Source organism: Antechinus flavipes, chromosome 3 (assembly GCF_016432865.1).
Source record: "Antechinus flavipes isolate AdamAnt ecotype Samford, QLD, Australia chromosome 3, AdamAnt_v2, whole genome shotgun sequence".
Lineage (NCBI taxonomy): Eukaryota > Metazoa > Chordata > Mammalia > Dasyuromorphia > Dasyuridae > Antechinus > Antechinus flavipes.
The window spans coordinates 203,233,995-203,254,370 of record NC_067400.1 but is presented as its reverse complement, the minus strand read 5'-3'; the positions used below and the strand labels follow the sequence as shown (position 1 = coordinate 203,254,370).

Here is a 20,376-nt window from a genome sequence, read left to right as displayed (position 1 = left end):
CTATGCCACCTTCATTTGACTTTTTTTTTTCATTAGTTCCCTTGAAATTCTTGACTTTTTGTTCTTCCAGCTGAAGTTTGTTATTTTGTCTAGGTCATTAAAATAGTTTCCCAGGAGACTTATTGGTATAGCACTAAATAAATAGATTAGTTTAGGTACTATTGTCATCTTTATTATATTCGCTTGGCCTATCCAAGAGCACTTAATATTTTTCCAATTGTTTAGATCTGACTTTATTTGTGTGGAAAGTGTTTTGTAATTTTGCTCATATAGTTCCTGACTTTCTTTTGGTAGATAGACTCCCAAATATTTTATACTCTCAACAATTATTTTAAATGGAATTTCTCTTTGTATCTCTTGTTGTTGGATTTTGTTGGTGATGTATAAAAATTTTGAAGATTTATATGGATTTGTTTTGTATCCTGCAACTTTGCTAAAGTTGTGGATTATTTCTAACAGCTTTTTAGTAGAATCTCTGGGATTCTCTAAGTAAACTATCATATCATCTGCAAAGTGATAATTTGGTTTCCTCATTACCTACTCTAATTCCTTTAATCTCTTTTCATCTTTTATTGACAAAGCTAACATTTCTAATACAATATTGAATGGTAATGATGATAGGGGGCAACCTTGTTTCACTCCTGCTTTTATTGGGAATGGTTCCAGTTTATCCCCATTACATATGATGCTTACTGGTGGTTTTAAATAGATGCTACTATTTTAAGGTAAAGTCCATTTATTCCTATATTCTCAAGTGTTTTTAATAGAAATGGATGTGGTATTTTATCAAATGCTTTTTTTTTATCTATTGAGATGATCATATGATTTTTGTTAATTTGGTTATTGATATAGTCAATTATGTTAATAGCACTCCTAATATTGAATTAGCCCTGCATTCCTAGTATAAATCCTACTTGGTCATGGTGTATTATTCTGGAGATGATTTTCTATATAATCTTTTTGCTAGTATTTTATTTAAGATTGTTGCATCAATGATCATTAGGGAAACTGGTTTATAACTTTCTTTCTCTGTTTTCAACCTACCTAGTTTATGTATCAGTACCATGTCTGTGTCATAAAAGGAATTTGATAGGACTCCTTCAATACCTATTTTTTCAAAGAGTTTATGTACCATTGGAGTTAATTGTTCTTAAAATATTTGGAAGAACTCACATATAAATCCATCTGATCCTGGGGATTTTTTCTTAGGGAGTTGATTAATAGCTTGTTCTATTTATTTTTCTAAAATGAGACAGTTTAATCAATTTATTTCTTCCTCTGTTAATCTGGGCAAGCTATATTTTTTAATGTATTCATCCATTTCATTTAAGCTATCAAATTTATTGGCATAACATTGGGCAAAGTAACTCCTAATTATTCTTCTAATTTCCTCTTCATTGGTGGAAAGTTCTCCCTTTTCATTTTTAAAACTAACAATTTGATTTTCTTTTTTCCTTTTTCTAATCAAATTTACCAAGGGTTTATCTATTTTGTTGGGGTTTTTTATAGGACCAACTCTTAGTTTTATTTATTAATTCAATAGTTTTTTTTTTTTACTTTCAATTTTATTGATCTCTCCTTTTATTTTTAGAATTTCAAGTTTAGTGTTTGACCGGGGGTTTTTAATTTGCTCTTTTTTTCTAGCTTTTTTAGTTGCAAGCCTCATTCATTGATTTTCTCTTTCTCTATTTTATGCAAGTAGGCCTCTAGAGATATAAAATTTCCCCTTATTACCACTTTGGCTGCATCCCACACATTTTGGTGTGACATCTCATTATTGCCATTTTCTTGGGTGCAATTATTAATTTTGTCTATGGTTTGCTGTTTCATCCAATCATTCTTTAGGATGAGATCATTTAGTTTCCAATTACTTTTTGGTCTATTTTCCCTTGGCTTTTTATTGAATGTAATTTTTATTGCATCGATCTGAAAAGGATGCATTTACTATTTCTGCCTTTCTGCATTTGAATTTAAGGTCTTTATGTCCTAATATATGGTCAATTTTTGTATAGGTTCCATAAACTGCCAAAAAGAAAGTGTACTCCTTTCTGTTTTCCATTTACTTTTCTCCAAAGATTTATCATATCTAACTTTTCTAGTACTCTATTTACCTCTTTTAACTTCTTTCTTATTTATTTTATGGTTTGATTTATCTAGTTCTGAGAGTGCAAGGTTGAGATCTCCCGCTATTATAGTTTTGCTGTCTGTTTCTTCTTGCAGCTCTCTTAACTTCTCCTTTAAGAATTTAGATGCTACACCATTTGGTGCATATATGTTTAGTATTGATATTGCTTCATTATCTATGTTATCCTTTAACAAGAAATAGTTCCCTTCCTTATCTCTTTTAATTAGATCAATTTTTGCTTTTGCTTGATCTGAGATCAGGATGGCTTTTTTTACTTCACCTAAAGCATAGTAGATTCTGCTCCAGCCTTTTACTTTTACTCTGTATGTATCACCCTGGTTTAAATGTGTTTCCTGTAAACAACATGTTGTAGAATTCTGACTTTTAATCCAGTTTGCTATGTACCTCCGCTTTATGAGGGAGTTTACCCCATTCACGTTCATGGTTAAAACTACTAATTCTGTGTTTCCTGCCATCTTGTTAATCCTAGATTATGCTTTTCTCTTTTCTTTCACCTTTACCCCCCTCCCCAGTATTAAACTTGTGAGCACCACTTGCCAAAACAATGTAGCTCACACTGTGGTAAAGTTTTCCCTGCAAATTTTCCACTGGCTGAGACCACACTCTGTCCTCCTCCAGTCTGCTCAGAGTAAGCTGCCTTCTGTGTTTTCACTGCCAACTTGCCTGAGGATGCATCTGGCTTAACCATTCCCGCCCATGAGCAAAAACACCTTTTCTGGCGAATTTGACATTCAAGCACTAATTCCAAGGCCATTTCATAAAAAAAGTAGTCTGAGGGTAAGGAAAAGCTTAGAAAGACATGTGTGTCCTCTCCATCATCTTGCCTCCACCCCCCCAGCATTTAAGTTCTTTAAGGGCTAAGTCAAAAATAAAACTGATCCTGCCTTCATGAGGCTTACAATCAAGTTGAGGAAAGGAAATGTAATCAATCAACAATATAATCTATAATCAACTTTAAAATCTCAATTCAGTTAATACATAATCCAGGAATTCAGAGTAAAGAAAGATAAAGGTGGCCTGAAGTCATTGGTGTACAAGTTGCAGGGGACTTTTATTAAAGCCTCGGTGAAAAAGTCGTAAGGGAAAAAAAATCACAAAGGCATACAGTAGAAATAAAAAGGATATTAATGGGTTGAGAAGAATATTAGCTTGACTGAATGTTGAAACCACCACAAACAGAAACTGAATGTTCTTTCTATAGATATAACACAAACATTATCAGCAAATCACTTTCCCTCTTTTGACCTGTTCCCAAACTGTACAAAAAGGCGGTTGGAATCTAAGGTATTTAAGGTTCCTTATTTTATAAAGTTCCTTCCACTTAGAACATTCTACAACACTGTGAGGTTGAGGTTTAAGAAACAATAAAGCATCTCCCACTGCAAAAGGCTTTTTTTCAGGTGTGTTTCCCTGAAAAAAAAAATTAAAGCATGTTTACTTATGTAGCATTATCATGGATTTGTCAAAGAAACTAAGATAGTCAAGAGAGATGCTTGCTGGGTTGATTAGAAATCACATAATCAGTCGTATGGTGGTAAATATTTAAGAACCAGTTCTCTGGGAAGGAAAAAAGTATACATATTACACTTTTAAGTTTAATCTTAAAAAAAAGTTTAATCTACATTGTTAACATTTTTACCATCAGAATCTCAAATCTAGACAATAAATAAAACAATAAATCAAAATCTGATTTGTAGCCTTGCCTATTTCTGAAATGTAAATGCTTACATTGAACATTTAACTGTAGGTTCTCCCTAACTTGGTTGAGCTGGCTCCAACATACTCTTCAATCCCCAGAGGATTGCCTCAGTTCTGTAACTGACTAAATAAAGATTGACAAATAAGCTAACCTTCCTATCTTGAGACACTATCGGCAGAAAAAGTTCAAAGAATTTAGCACCAGAATAACATATTAAAGGATGTTTGGTTTCAGGTACCTGAAAAAACACACTAGCATAGACCATATCTAAATGGCTTTATCATAGACTCATTTGTATTTGGCTTTCTGATGAAAGCCAAGTCTTTCTACTCAGGAAAGGGGGCAGAGTACAACACACTGCGGACTGGTAGTTTAAATAAAAACTTCAGCCCTCTCACAGGACAGGAAGGAGACAGATCTACCTACACATCCAGGGGAACTCTAGGGAATGTACATTTGCTAGTGGCTGATGTAATGTACAATCTAATCAATGCGGCCTCAGAACAATCTTCATTACCATCAAGATGTGTTTAAGATCAAAATCAAATCCCATTTTCACAATCCTCTGGATTTGACAAGCTCATCAATGACAGCTGGGTATAAGTGGTAAGCCTGTTGGGCCAGAATCTAGATGCCTGAGTTCAAACTTGAGATACTTCCTTGTCTATTTTAGTTTCCTCATCTGTAAAATGATAATAATTATATCCACATCCCAGGATTGTTGTGAGAATAAAATGAGGTATTTGCAAATGGCTTGATAACATATTAAAATGTTATGTAACTCTTCCTAGCAGTGTGATCCTAGGTAAGTCACTAAATCCCAACTGCTTCGGCAAAAAATAAAATAAAATAAAATGTTATGTAACTGATAGCAATAATGATGATAATGTTGATAAAAAACAGTGATAAGAAACCTACCTGTATTTTTTCAGGCACCTGAAACTGAACATTAGTTGTATAAAAAAAGGTAGGCTTATTATAATTATATATATATATATATACACACATACATACATATATATAAACATATAATATTAATAATATAGTGGTTAATATTGTTATAATATTAATTATAATTATATAATTATTACAAACCCATTGAAGAGTAGTGGAGTGACATTTTATTTTTACTATGCCCTCCACCCTAGTGCAACATTTTTAATTGATATATCCTTTGAACAAACCATCATCAGGGATGATATGGGAAAGGGGCCAGCCATCCCTACAACTGGAAAGGCACCTAGAGTCAGGTAGCTGTAATGCCAGAGAAACTGAGGTAAGATAGAGATTAGAGAGTATTTAATAATTTATTTTAAAAAAAGAGATTTACTGGGACCAAATGGATCCATGGTTTGGTCCCAAGGCTGAATAAGACTATTATCACCAAGAATCCAGCAAACAATTTGAGTTCTCAATGACATATATACACAGGGCTCAGACTCAGGGGGTGGAGCGAGACAGGGGCAGAGTCAGGGTGCACAGAGCAGGAAAGGGACTCTGACAATCCACTTCTGTCAGGGTGCAGGGAGGCAAGGGAGATATCTGATAATTGGGATTACAGAATGGGGAAAGGCACCCAACATTCTGATGATGCCTAAGATAGAAGATCTTTCTCCTTATCTGGATCATCATGATTAGGAGGGAGGGATGGTTGAGCAGAACAATTAGGGAAACCGAGGCAGAACTGGGTCAGGATAATTAGGGAAACTGAGTCATGGCAGTAAAAGAGAACTGTGGCATAACACAGCCTAGCTGAAGTAGCAAGGCATTCTGAGGAGAAAAGAAGTAGCATTTATCAGACATGTCAAATTATCTTCACTAGTTCATATACCACTTCCCTTGGGATCCTTGTGGAGATAGCCAAGAATCTAAACCTAAGAGTCTTAGGAATAGCAATGCCCACTAGACTATCAGCCCTTATTCCAACTTGGGTCCCATAGTTATTAGTGAAGGGAGTAAGCAGTCACAATGGAAGAGCCCACTTTCCTCATCAATCACCATTGTAAGGTCCAGAATTCCCCAACCAAGAGAACTCTGAGCTTCTGTCCCCCATACCCCTAACCAAGGGATTAGGGTTTGGGTACAAACTAATTGTACCAAAGGAAGAGGCAGGGAAGTCTATTATGATTACATATATATATATATATATATATATATATATATATAGTTTAATAATCATAATGGATTACTTACATAGGGACTGGAGGCAGTTGCCATTTATATATATAGATACAGATATAAGTGACATAATAATCATAATGGATTATTTACATAAGGACTGTCTGGGGGCAGTTGCCATTTATAGATATATATCTATATCTATAGATATGATATCATATAGATATGAATGGTTTAATAATCATAATGGATTACTTACATAGGGACTATCTGGTAGCAGTTGCCATATACATATATACACACACACATACATATGTATATATATGAGTGGTTTAATAATCATAATGCATTATTTATATAGGGATACACACACACACACACACACACACACACACACACACGTAATATTCAGGCTAGCTTTCTGGAAGTCCTCTGGAAGAGTATTGGTCTCAGGAGGACAAACACCACGAGGATGGACAAGAATAGAATCCAAAGTATTTATTGTCTCTTACACAATCTGTCTGTCATAGTCTAACCCAGTCTCCTCTAGCAGAATGCCAATCTGCCAGTCTCAACCAGTCTCCCCCATAGGGATTGAGGCAGAAGAGCCACCACAAGGGTGGTCAAAGATAGAATGTCTATCACCTTCTTAACCTTTATATACCCTATTACAATTACATCATTACAGCAGACCGAATATGTGCGAGCTAGAGAACCATTACATCACCATTCTAAGTACTAAGTATATATGTGAACTAGAGAACCATTATCTCATCAATTCCACTGAGTTAACACCTTATTTCAAGTATACTTCTCCAGAGTTCCAGACCTCTAGATACACACATATACATATATATGTATATGTGTGTGTTTGTGTGTGTGTGTGTGGTTTAATAATCATAATGGATTACTGTCTCGGGGCAGTTGCCAGACAATTCATTGGCTCTCAGATCCCCACACTAATCTGTGAATCCCTGCAAAGACCCCTCCCTCCCTCCACAAAGTCCTATGGTAATTATAGAAATCAAAGGAAGGAGTCACAAAGCACCATTATATGTGTCATTAGGAATCTTCATGATACTTGTCAAGCAGTTCTAATTTTGAGGCCAGCCCCAGGGCTCAGGCAACATACCAGCACCCTCAGGTGTTATCTAAGGTTATATGGTAGACAGTGTCCTTGTTAAGTCTTGTTATAGCTTGCCCCTGCTACCACATTCTTGTTATGATTTTCAACTCAATAGGGACCCCCACAAGGCCAAGTGCTTGCTGGTCAACTTGATTAAGTTTCCAGACACACACACAAGGTTATTTGCTAAGCACAGAGTATGAAAACAGCTTTCTCCCCCTTACAATGTTTTCACCTCAATAGCATGGCTTTTACCCCAATTGGGAACCCACAACTGCCAACAACTGCTGTTCAACTATCACCAAAGGGCAAGTAAGCTTAAGAGCCCTAGGAGTGATAGCATCCCCACACACACCACTGGTCTTGCTTCCAGATCAGCTCTCATAAACCACTTACTTTAGGGTAAAAAAAATGCTCAACATGAAAAATAACCACTTTTAGAAGCTAATCTCATACCAACAACTATTCTTCCAGTATTAAATCAGGGCTTGATTTTTTTTTTCCCTAGAGAAAATAATCTGAGCAAGTATTACATAGCTCCAAAACAATTCTTTATATAAAATAGACATTGAAAAGATATTTAAATATCATGAAATTGCTTATAATTCCACTCTTTCCCCTCCACCCAAATTACACAGCATGTGAATAAATTCTACTTTCAAGGGGAAGAAACACATGCATACCCACAAAATACTCCAAATCTTCCCACGTATAATCAATAGTAGAAATCAGAAACTATAATAGAGTTGATGACTCCTTTATTTGCATGTTAATGGGAAGGAATACTAAACAAGATGAAAGATATAAGCAAGTTTAGGAATCATTCAAATCTGATAGAGTGTTCCATTAGATAAAAAGCCTAAGATTTTGGTTTTAAAATGAGTTACAATAGATCTTGCCTACTGCCTTTTCCACAGAACATGTCTTATAGAGTTCAATTAACATGAGTCATTGTTCAATTTTCATGAATCTCTTTTTATCACAGGACCAAAAAAGAAAAAAGGGGGAAAAAAACAAACCAACAAATTCGACACATTAATATTAAAGAATTTTATTTTCTTTCTGATAAGGCAATGGAGCCAACAATAGCCTTTGCAAAGAGGACAGTAGAAGGGAGATAGAAATCATTTTTTTCTTTTTTCTTCCTTTCTTTGTGTGGAAATAGAATTAGATTACTACAATAGTTTTAAATCTCAAATCTATTTGTTGAAAGAGTAAAAGACTTGTAGTGGTAGGAAAAGGGGTAGGAAAAGGTTTGTATGTTGTGCCATTCATTCCAGTAGTTTCTTCAATCGACTTCAACAGATCTGTAGGCTTAAAAAAAAAAGGGAGAAATATAATTATAAGTTTAACAATTCTTTAAGGTTGATGGCTATTCATCACTCCACATTTAATATCATCTATCCTTTAGTGTCTTTATAAATGAGGACTAGTATGAAAACTCCTCTCTTTTTTCTTGGCAGATAATTTCAATCTTTCTCATTGCAACATGAATTAGTGACATGAGAATAACTCTTCTTTAGTAGTCAGAAAGGCTCCACTAAGATCTTAAAACTGTACCCTGAAGAGATAACTATTAGGACATTTTTTCTTGCTAAAAGGTTCAACCATTTCCATGCTTACCTTAACCCTTATAGGGATATCACAATTATTAACTGATGTCTCTGAGCTTAAAGTTAATAAAATTACTCTGTGGGTTAGACTCTCCAATAAAGTAAATTAAAGCCTCAGGGAGGAAAAAAATTGCTTTAGTAATCTACCTGCAAGCTTGTTGCAGCTCTTTACCCCTAATGCCATGTCCCCTCAACAAAAAACTGACCACACTTCCATATGATAAATTCCATGTATGATCCAAAGGCCTCTTATTTTTCATTAAGTAAGATGGGAAGAATGGAATGAGGGAGAGAGGGAGAAGGAAGGGAGCAGGAAGGGAAGGAGGGAGGGAGGCAGGAAGGAAAGGAGAGAGGCAGGAAGGGAGGAAGGGAAGGAGGGAGGAAGAGAGGGAGCGAAGAAAGAAGGAAGGGAGGAAGGAGGGAGGGAGGGAGGAAGAAAGGGAGGGAAGGAGGAAGGAAAGGAAATTAGGAAGGAGGGAGGGAAGGAGGGAAGAGGAGAGTGTGTGGAATAAAGAGATAAGGTAAAGAACTTACAGGAATGTGTGAATTTTTCTTCTGTATTTTATTTTCATTATTTCTGTTTTTCCCCTATGACCTGGATAATATGTGCAGGCCCATATGTACTTGAGCCTTGAGCAACCATAAACATATTTACTTAACCTGAACTGATGACATTTATCAGTATTTGACATTTACCTATATTTAGTCTATTAGCCTGACCACTGTCTGTTTAATTATCTGATGCTTGAAGGCCTGATTTTCTGTTTCCTAAAAATCAGGTGATTTCGGGGAAACAGAAACTTTACATTCCACTCTCTTCAGATAGCAATAACCAATTAGTGCCTCCTCCTCCTCTTTTCAATGTTCTCTTACTTGTGATGTAATCTCTTGTATAAAAGCTGTGTATCTTTACTACTTCTTTAGCCCTCCTACCATGAGTTTTCTCTTTCCCTTATCTAATGATAGAACAGCTCATCCTCTGGAGGTTTTAATAAACAACCTTTCTGCTTTCTACTGAGTGATTTCTGAGTAGTCATTTGGGGTCTTCTGGGTCATTTGTGTAAGGGTCTTTTATATCCCACACAAGAGGAAGGGAAGAAAGGAGGAAGGGGGGGAGGGAGGGAGAAAAGGAAAGGAGGAAGAGAGGGAGGTAGGAAGAGAAGAGGAGGGAGGTAGGGAGGGGGAAGGAGGAGGGAGGGAGAGGGGAGGAGGAGGGAAAGAGGTGAGAGAGTATAATTTCATGTACTATCCCCATTTTATTTTGTGTTATCAAAATTCAGAAGAAAAATAAATAAAAATGAATCAAGGGATATGATGAAAATATTGGGCAGAGGGTTAAAGACATTATACAAAGTTCTCCCTGAGTACAAAAGATTAAAGAAGAAAAATAATGAAGGCAATCTTTAGTAGTACCCCTTAAATCTCTTCCCCAAACAATAAACCTATAGTCAAGTATTTTCCTTCATCTATCCTTGGAATAACAGTTAGATAACAAGTATTTATCAAGTACCTACTAAGCACCAGATATTGTGTTAAGTGGTAAGGATATTAAGAAATGCAAAAACATTCCCTGACTTCAAGAAGCAAATAATTTCATGGCAGAGACAACAGGTAAACAATTACCAGCAAACAAAATATATACAGGATATAGAGATAATTACAGAGGGAATGCACCAATATTAAGAAAGATTAGAGAGAGCTTCTTGTAGAAGGCAGGACTTTTGCAGAGACTTGGGGAAAAAAGCTAGTAAAGCAAGCAGGCAAGAGAAAAGGAGAGAGAGCATTCTAGAGATGGAAGACAATGAAAACAAATGTTACTGGGAGATGCTTTGTTCAAAACAGTAAAGAAGCCAATATCACTGAATTACAAAATATGTGGAGGGGGGAGAAGAGGGAAGGGGGAAAAGGATGAGGAAGGTAAGGTATAAGAAGACTTGGAAAGGTAGGAAGGAGCGAAGTTATGAAGAGTTTTAAAAACCAAACAGAAGGTTTTATATTTGATCCTGGAGCTATGATGTTGGAATCAGTGGATTTTATTGAATAAAGGTCAGATCTATATTTTAGGATGCTTACTTGGATACCTGAGCAGTGGATGAATTGAAATGGTTGAGACATGGAGATAAACCAGAACACTAATTGCTACAGTCTAGGTATGAGAGCTTGCACCAGCATGATAACAGTGTTATTACAGAGGAGGTACATATAAAAGATGTTGTGAATGTCAGATCAATGGTTCTTGGCAATAGCTTGTATGTGGGGAGTGAAAGAGAATGAGGAGTCAAGGATGGCACTTAGATTGTAAATCTAGGCACCTTGGGTGACCAGAACAGTATAGTCCCTTTACTATAGACAGTATAGGCCCTTGATTTTTCAGCAGTTTAAGATAGTACAAGAGTGAGAAAACACAGAGGGATTGTAATTCCAAGCATTGACTCATCATGAATACCCTGAATTCAAAAGAATAGTAAAATCTAAAAGTGAAATTAAAAAAAATTTCCCCTTACCTGTTTGGGTCCCATCTGTTACAAAGAATCACAAAGGAGTCTCAATTTGCTTCCATTTCAGAAACCCTTCTTTCTGGAAGACTGTCATCACTAAGATCACTGTAGCTGTCACTGAATAGAAAGAATAAGTGATCTGAAACCATTCTAATTATAACCCTATAGACCTCTACTACCTAATCTCAAAAGTTAACACAATTAGCTATTGATACTTGGTTATGATGGTTTTTCATGATGACCGATCCACAATGTACAAAGACCTAGTTTTTGCTAAAAGAAAATGCTCATGTCTTAAATTAGAAGTTATCAAATTAACATATATGTAATTTTAATTTAAATTTCATATTTTAATGATTTTGAAACATGGCTTATCATCATGCTTCTAAAGCTTTAAACTAAAGCTATTTCCCTATTCATTCCCCGATCTCACCCTCAATACATACCTTTAGTTATTTACTAAAGGAATAAGAAATGCTTTCTTGAGCAGAACCAAAAGATCATTATATACCTCAACAACGATACTGTTTGAGGATGTATTCTGATGGAAGTGGACCTCTTTGATAAAGAGAGCCTTAATTGATCAAAGATGGACAGAAGCAGCTACACCCAGAGAAAGAACACTGGAAATGAATATAAACTGCTTGCATTTATGTTTTTCTTCCCGAGTTATTTATATCTTCTGAATTCAATTCTCCCTGTGCAATAAGAAAACTGTTTGGTTCTGCACACATATATTGTACCTAGGATATACTGCAACCCATTCAACATGTAAAGGACTCTTGCCATCTGGGGGAAGGGGTGGAGGGAGGGAGGGGAAAAATCGGAACAGAAGTGAATGCAAGGGATAATGCTGTAAAAAATTACCCTGGCATGCGTTCTATCAATAAAAAATTATTTAAAAATTAAAAAAAAAAAGAAATGCTTTCTTTCTACCAATGGAGTAATTTTTTTAACTGAGAAGTGTTTTTTTCTTTTTAAAATTAAAAAAAAATTTCAAGCAACAAGTATTTATTCTATTAATTTTTCCTTCCTATCTTCTAAGCCCATTCCCCATGGAGCAAAACAAGGAAAAAACAGCCCTCCAAATCCCTTGATATAGAGCTGCAGTTTGGCAACAACAAATTCCCACAATCATGTTCTCAAAAATGTATGTTTTTCTGAATTTTAAGTTCAGCACCTCCATGAGGAGATGAGAAGTTTCATTTTCATTCTTACAGATCCTTGGCCTATCATTTTGCCAGAGTTCTTAAAGCCTTTCATAGTTGTATTTCTCTATAACAGTCATCAGTATATAAATTGTTCTCTTGGTTTTCTTCACCTGGCTCTACCTAAATGTATTAAGGTTTTCCCAGTTTCCTTTCAAACTGTCCATTTCATCATTTCTTATGACCCAATAATAAGCACTCCAATTATGAACTCTCCTAAATTTTTTTGAAGCTTGAGAATGTCATTTGTTCCATGTGGAAGGAAAGGGCTCTTGAACTTGCTCATATCCCTAATAGAAATGAGTTGGTCTGGAATTGCTAACTGAGTTCATGACGCTAGAGCAGCAGCAAGAATCAATGGTATAATGAGATTTCTTTCAATTCACAGCAATTGCTTATACTTCTTTCAACTTTCCTCTCTGGCTAGAAAGGAATCAGCATATAGTTCAGTGACCTTATTACTATAGCTACTTACCTAATTAGAAAAGTACAAATGTGGCCCTGTCTGTTTAAAAAAATAAACCCATATACTTTCATAGCCTTAGTTTATTAACAGTACTAGAAACTCAGGATAAAGTACTGATCACATGCTGATTCCAATTAGCAAGGAAGCTGCTAATTCTGTCTTCCTGCTAGAACTGGCAAATATTATGATATACCCTGAGATTAGGGACAGGAAGGGGGAAGAATAATTTAATACATCTGCTTAAAAATGCCATATTCTGGTCTAACATTTCTAGTTTCTAGATTCAGCTTTAATGCTACTTTCTGCTAGAGACTTTTTTTACTTCCTGATAACCACTGTTGTTAATACTCTCCCAGCTTCTATTTTGCACATAACTTTGTATTGATTTATTTGTACTGACTTGTACATGTTCCTTCCCCAGCCCACCCAAAAGAATGTACTTTCCAAGGGGGCAGAGAGAATTTTGCTTCTGTCTCTGCCTTTGCATCCCCAGAACTTAGCACAGCCATTGTACATTATAAATAGTGAATGAACAAATGAATGAGATAAGTTGATCACTTATAATTTTGAACCCCCTAGCAGATTCCTTGAAGATATATGAATAGAATAAAGATCTCCTGTTTGGTGTAATGTTCTTCTCTAAAATGTAAAATTCTCTGGGATCAGGTTTCTTGGGAGACTTCTGGAGGCAAACTTTGTTTCAGTTCTAAGTAATCACCCCAAATGCAGCCAGGAATTAAAGTCCAGATCCTTTACTGTTTTCCTTCAAAATAGCCCAGTTAGCTTTCTTAAAGGCCTCTCTCTTTCTCCTTGGTTCCAAGAGTTCTTGCCACTAGTCCTTTGTCTCTTCCAGCTTCTGCCTCTAGTTCCCTCCAAAGGTGGAAAATGGAATGAATTTGTCTCCTCCTCCAAGAATGGGCTTGTTGTTTGGTGGGCTCCTCCTTATATATGCTCTCTTAAAGGTGTGAATCTTGTGGAACTCTAATATTAGAGAACTGTTAAGTATCATGCTAAATAAGCATTCACAGCTAACAGTTTGGAAAATATTTGTTCTCCTACTATCACAGGGTGAGAAAGATTTGGAAGGTTCATCAATTGAAGAAGTGTTTGTTGGAGTTTGGGGAAAAGAAAATGCATAAGAATAAATCCAAAGTGGAAAATGGCATCTGCATCCAAAAAGAGAACTATGGAGATTGAATGTGAATCAAAGAATATTATTTTCACCTTTTTTTGGTTTATTTGTTTTTTCTTTCTTATGGCTTTTCCCTTTTGTTGCGATTTTTCTTTTCTAATATGACATATGAAAATATGTAAAAAATGTATGTACATGTATAACCTACATCAGATTGTTTATTAACATGGAGAAGAGGGAAGTAAGGAAGGGAGGGAGAAAAAAAATTTGAAACTCAAAATTATACAGTTGAGGTCTGGCACCAAACAATGGGATCCAGTAACAATTCACATGTAAAGAATTCACAATGGCTTTCTCTCTGCCAAAAGGTACCTTTTTTATGAGAAAGAGTTACAGACAAAATGAAGAGGTAAAATAGACAGCAGGAGTGGTAAATATGAAATAGATTTGGGAAAGTATAAAATCAATTAGCAAGGAAAGGGATTTTAACAATTAACAATGCAAAAGACAAGTTCCGCAGGGGAATTCACAATTAGCCAAGAGAAAGAGAATACGCCATGGGGTGGGAGTACATGTATACCACTGAGTGGCAGGATGAATCCATGAGGCATTTAGCATCTTAAAAAGAGTATACAATGAGCATGAGGGAGGGAATGAGAGGAAAGATATGAAGAAGGGGTGAGAAGGAAGACACTATGAGATAGAATACAGTGGAACCAGCAAAGATGGCACAGGACATGGGCAGATTTATAGAGAAGATTTAGTCTCAGTGGTTTAACATGATATTTTGGCTTTCTGATTGGAATTAGAAAGGTGGGGTTTCCCAAGACTTCCACAGGGGTGGGACTGTAAGGCTGAGGTGATGCCCATCAGTAACCTTTCCGGCTTGCCTCAGGGAGTATTCTAATCTTATAAATACTTCAGGTTTTCTCTGCCCACTCCACCCAGTTACCCAGGATTTGTAGAGAGCTGAAACTCCAAAATAGTATGCTTGAATGCAGCACTTAAGGCTAATTACCTATTAGATGTGAGATAATGACTCTATAAGCATGTATGTGGATAAATGGCTCTTCTCACTGTTTGGTGCTTGCGGAATGTTTGGTGTCAAGACAATCATAGACAAGGATTAGAGTGGGGAGGAGGGGAGGGGAGGGAGAGAGAAGAGGCCAGGGTGATTTGGCAGCAGGAGGAGGAGGAGAGAGGTTGGTGACTCCAGACTCCAGAATCCAGAATTCTGCTTGCTTACCTCCTTTACTTCTCCCCCTAAAGACCAAGGACTTTAATTTATCCTGACTCTAGCTGACCTCAAGGCTCTCCAGGAAGCTAGTCTGTACTTTACACAGGACCTCATCAAAATTTTAGAAAAATTAAAGTTGAACAATCATCTTTACATGTAATTGAAAAAAATATATACTATTTAAAAATAAAAGTTGAAAAATCATCTTTGGAAAAATAATATACTATTTAAAATAATCTTTTAAAAAATAATTATATCCTACTGCAACACATCCAACATATAAAGGACTGCTTGCCATCTAGGGGAGGGGGTGGAGGGAGGGAGGGGAAAACAATCAGAACAGAAATGAGTGCAAGGGATAATGTTGTAAAAAAAAAAATTACCCTGGCATGGATTCTGTCAATATAAAGTAATTATTAAATAAAAATTAAAATAAATAAATAAACAAAAAAAAAAAAGAAAAAGAAAAAGAAAAAGAAAAAAAAATAATTATATCCAAAATAGACCTAGAAAATTCATATCAAAAAGAAAATATTATTTTCCCACCAAAATCCACCCCTCTTTTCTAAACTTCCCCAATAACTATCAAGAATACCACCATCCCTCCATTAATCTAAGTATGAACCCTCAGTTTTATCTTTGACTATTGTGTCTCACTAACCCCACATACACTATCATTTGCTAAATCTCATGCGTCAGTTCTCTATCCACAATGTTTGTCCAATTGTCCCTTCTCCACTTACATGGCTAATTCAATAAACAATAACAACATTGCATTCATGCCATATATACTTATATAAATAAATATACGTTAAACTCTGCCCTCAAGGAGCTTACATTGTAATGGGAAAAAGGAGAGATATTTCATTTTTATGTTTGTATCCTTAGCTCTTAGTGTAATTTCTGAGAGATTTCACATAAAAACCTATAGGAAGGGAAGAGTCACTGTAATCCTTGCTATTCACTCAGCATGTTTTCATTGGCTGTTCTCCATTTATGGAATGTTCTCCCTACCCATCTTCCCCTGACTTCAAATTTCAACTTCAACTCAAGTCACATCTTCTTCAAAAATAGCTTCCCATCTACTCCATATGCTTAGTGCCTTCCCTTTGAGATTGTCTCAATTTATCCTGATGACAGCTTGTTTGTACATAGTTGTATACTGAATTCCCCATTAGTTTATATCTATCTCCTTAAGAGTAAGAAATGTCTTTATATCTACAGCAATCAGCACTGTGCCTGGCACTATAGTTGATGTTTAATAATGCTAATCAAATACCTAATCCATTTAACTTCTGGATACATTGTTAAGAGAATTTTCCTTATATCAAGTTAAAATCTCTGTGTTTATTTGTTTTAATTTTTTGCAGCTTTCATTCATTTATCTGAAGATAAAGAAAATAAATTTAATCCTTCTGTATGGTAGTCCCTCAAATACTGAGAATCAGTTATTTGCTCTTCCTAAGTCTACTGTCATCTGTGTAAATGTCTTATAATCCTTATTAGACTATAAATTACCCGAAAGACAGGGAACATTGCTTTTTGTCTTATTAGAAAAAGCACAGTGCCTTATAGCAACAAAAGAAATAGCAGCGTCATACATATTTATACGTTCTTTAAGGTTTGTAAAACACTTTACACACATTTTGGTGATCTTTACAATAGTAATTTAGGGTTAAGGGTTATAGTTATTATTATTATTGCCATTTTACAAATAAGGAAATTGAGACTCAGGAAGTTAAGAAATTCATTCCTGATCAGGCAGCTATAATCTGAAGGACTGGCACCCAGGTTTTTAGGAGTACAAACCCAGAACTCGGTATCTTAAGCCAAATTAAACATCAGCAGATGCTTAATAAATGTCTACTGAGTTTAATCCTGGAGGAGATCTGAACCAATCAGTTATTCCATTGGTGCACGCAGAGGGCACTGCTAGGAGAGGAAACTTCCTTTATTAACAAAAATCAGCATCCTCTCAGCAACTAATAGTCTTAAGAGTTATCTGGGGAACTTCCCAGAATGATAGAGACAAAAAGTAGCAATGATAAGTCCTTCCTATCTAAGTCTTCCTTTCAATATTCTTTATGCTGGATTCTAAATATTCCAGAGGTTACTGGAAACATCATTAGCATAAGACAAACACAATACTGTTTTGCTAAAAACAAAAACAAACAAACAAACAAACAAACAAAAAAACTGCTAGGAAGAGATTTTTGTACTTCTCTCAGATACAAAACCCCAATCCCATACAAGAGAAGTTTCCACCAAGGAGAAAAGCAATAAACCAGCAATTGGGAGAAAGGATTTAGGGACTAAATATCCCAAATGGTATGGGTTTTTGGTGTTTATGCTTCCCTTAAAAGACAAAAAAGCATGGCTACTTGTCAATTGAATATTTAACCCAGAGCACATGCACATGCTTTGGAAAGAAAAAGCAGAATGACCACAAAAAAGATACAGTGCTCCTTATTCCACTTCTCCAAAGGCAAAGTCTAAGCCACCTGCAGCAGCACAAAGGGTCTAATCCAGCCAGTGTATATTAACAACATTGATTTAAGTAAGGCAATTCTACAAATAGAAGGCAGAGTTAATTTATGACCATCAAATTCAACCTAAGGGTTCTATGATGGAGGCAAAATTTCAGAACAATATGGGGGAAAAAGTATTTTTATCAAAAAGATAGGAAATGCCTAAGATAATTACAACAGTAATATTTTATACAGTATTTTTGTGCTGCTTGATAGTGGCGATTAGAACATTACCCCCCAGTTGACTGAAGAAAGGGTTGGGTCTTAAGCTTATACACAGGTGTAAAAAGAATTCATTAGAATTCCCAGCATGCACCAACCCTCCTGCTACCATACTGCATATCAAAGCATTGTTAATGTGAATAAGCATGTTTACAGCTTGCTACCATGCACATAAAAGTTTTCTCCAAAACATTATTGCTGTACTTACTTCTTTCTGAATGTGCCCCTGGAAGCCATAAAATATAAAAGCAATGAAATAACAGCTTAGTATGCTCTAAAAGAGTTTTGCATCTAATCGAAAAATGCAGAATACAGTCAAGGGCAATTATTAAATGCAAAATGTTCAATGTTATGATTTATTCCCTTTTAATGCTAGTAACCCAAGTGCAAACAATGCATAGAAATTTGATTTGAGAGGAGGAAAAAACTTTAACCTATATCTGAGCAACAAAATTCTTTTCTTTCTAAATGTAATACTAGCATTAGTTATTTAATATCATAAATCAAAGGCTGTATCTATTTAATTTTCACCAAGTTAAAGGTTCCATTTTTGACTTAGTATGGGGAATTCCCAGATGTCAGTCCTGCTTCTGCAATTCACAATCTTTGTCTTGTTGTTCCTTCTTTGTTCTTGAAGAAGACCAATGATATCACAAGGGTAATGTTTTGAAATATAGTAGATTTGTGCAGTCATCAGCCTCACTCTCCCTTCCAGAATCATGGAAAGCAAGATGTAAGTCAAGAAAACTGGTGGTTGTGTGGGGAATGGCAGAAGGAATCAATCTTAGAAATTACCTAAAGTGCTGAAAGATAAAGCCCATAATTACACAAACAGAACTGTCAGAGGTAAGAGGTGATTTCAGGTCTTGGATGCTGGCTTTCTCAATAATTGATAATGAACAATCAATAATTTTATTGATTATAAAATCAATATAATATTGAATAATATCTATATAAAATCAATAATTTTTATTGATAGTTCTTTATGAGGTAACTGAAGTTAATCAATGGCTAATAAACATCTAAAGTCAAATTTGAACTCAAGCCCTACTGATTCCAGGACTAGTGTTATACAGTGTATAACTTATCTCTCGCTTTATCCATTTTGACAAGTACTTCTCAATTTAAAGCATCTCAGCTGGACAATTTTTTTTTTTAATAAACCTGTTATCAATAGGATACTGTTTAATCAATGTCAATTTCCATTCCAATTTTGCTGTAAATATAACAATTAAAATAATGAAATAGTCATTCCCTATGTCAATATGGTGGCCCTTAATGGTGGCCCAAGGACAGACAGCATAATGATAATTCTTTGAGAATTTTGGACAATGAACTTCATAAAAGGAAAATACTTCCAGACTCAAAGGAGTGTAAGGAACTGCCAAATAATACAAACAGACTAAAAACTATTGTCATTATCATCACACATTTACTCTGCCTTGTTGGCCTTCTGGTCACAGAAAAGTAGGGGACAATCATTCATCAATATTTTCTAGGCATTATTCTAGGCCTAACATGATTCTGACCAAGGAATGACGAGGAACACTTATCCCTACAGACAGCAGACATTCCAGGGCAGGCAGAAGTGCTATCCCAGATCATTTTTTCAATTCCATCAATCTCTAGATAGACATATTCCAATTGCATTCTCAAGTGTAGCACTCTTAAAAGGTGCTGAGCTGCTCTTTGAGGATGTGTCAAGATATGGCTAAAAGAAAACTACCATTTCAATAAAAACTCCCATCAGTATTCTAAGTTAATGATGAAAAAGGAAGAAAAAGTGCTGGGGCTGATTCTCTCCAATTTCATTACTGGCCCTATCATGAACAGATTTAATAATAGATTTAATAATATATCATGATGCATGGCATCATACTCAAGAATTAATAAGTTCAAGGGATGTGCTGTGGTAGTTCTGAGATGAATACAAAAGCTGATAGCAAAAAATCCAGCTCTCAGAAGGGACAAAGAAGCATTTCTTGAAGCAGAAATACTGGGATAAATGCAAAGCAAGCTACATATGGAAAATGTAAAGACTGGACATACACACGGGGATCCTTAAAGTAAATTTGGGATAACAGATTTAAGACTTAAAGGGATTTTAGAAGTAATCAATACCAATCCCCACATCATTCTCATTTTACTGATGCATAAAAAAATTAAGTGACTTGCCCAGAATTACAAAACCACAAAAATTTGAATTCATCTTCTTAATTCTAAGTCCAGTTCCCTATGCACTGACATTATATTGCCTCTCTCCCTGTGCTTTGTCTTTAGAATTATAGCTGGAAGCATCATCAGATGTCACCTAACCCAATCACATTATTTTACAGATGAGTAAACTGAGGCCCAGAAAGATGAATTTTCTCAAAGGTCACAC

At 35.5% G+C, this 20,376-nt stretch overlaps 1 protein-coding gene across 6 annotated transcripts in view; it reads right to left on the bottom strand.

Moving 5' to 3' along the window:
• Positions 1–8,124: 8,124 nt before the first annotated feature.
• Positions 8,125–20,376, bottom strand: part of CTPS2 (CTP synthase 2) — a 148,406-nt gene continuing 136,154 nt past the window's right edge. For 5 of the 6 annotated variants that reach the window (XM_051984446.1, XM_051984443.1, XM_051984448.1 and 2 more), the window contains 3 exons: positions 18,202–18,219; positions 11,207–11,317; positions 8,125–8,403 (listed from right to left, as the gene is read on the bottom strand). In XM_051984446.1, coding sequence (XP_051840406.1) covers positions 11,248–11,317; positions 18,202–18,219 — 88 coding nt within the window. In that variant the 3' untranslated portion in view covers positions 8,125–8,403; positions 11,207–11,247. The remainder of the gene's footprint in view (positions 8,404–11,206; positions 11,318–18,201; positions 18,220–20,376) is intronic. The other variant, XM_051984447.1, reaches the window with a different exon arrangement.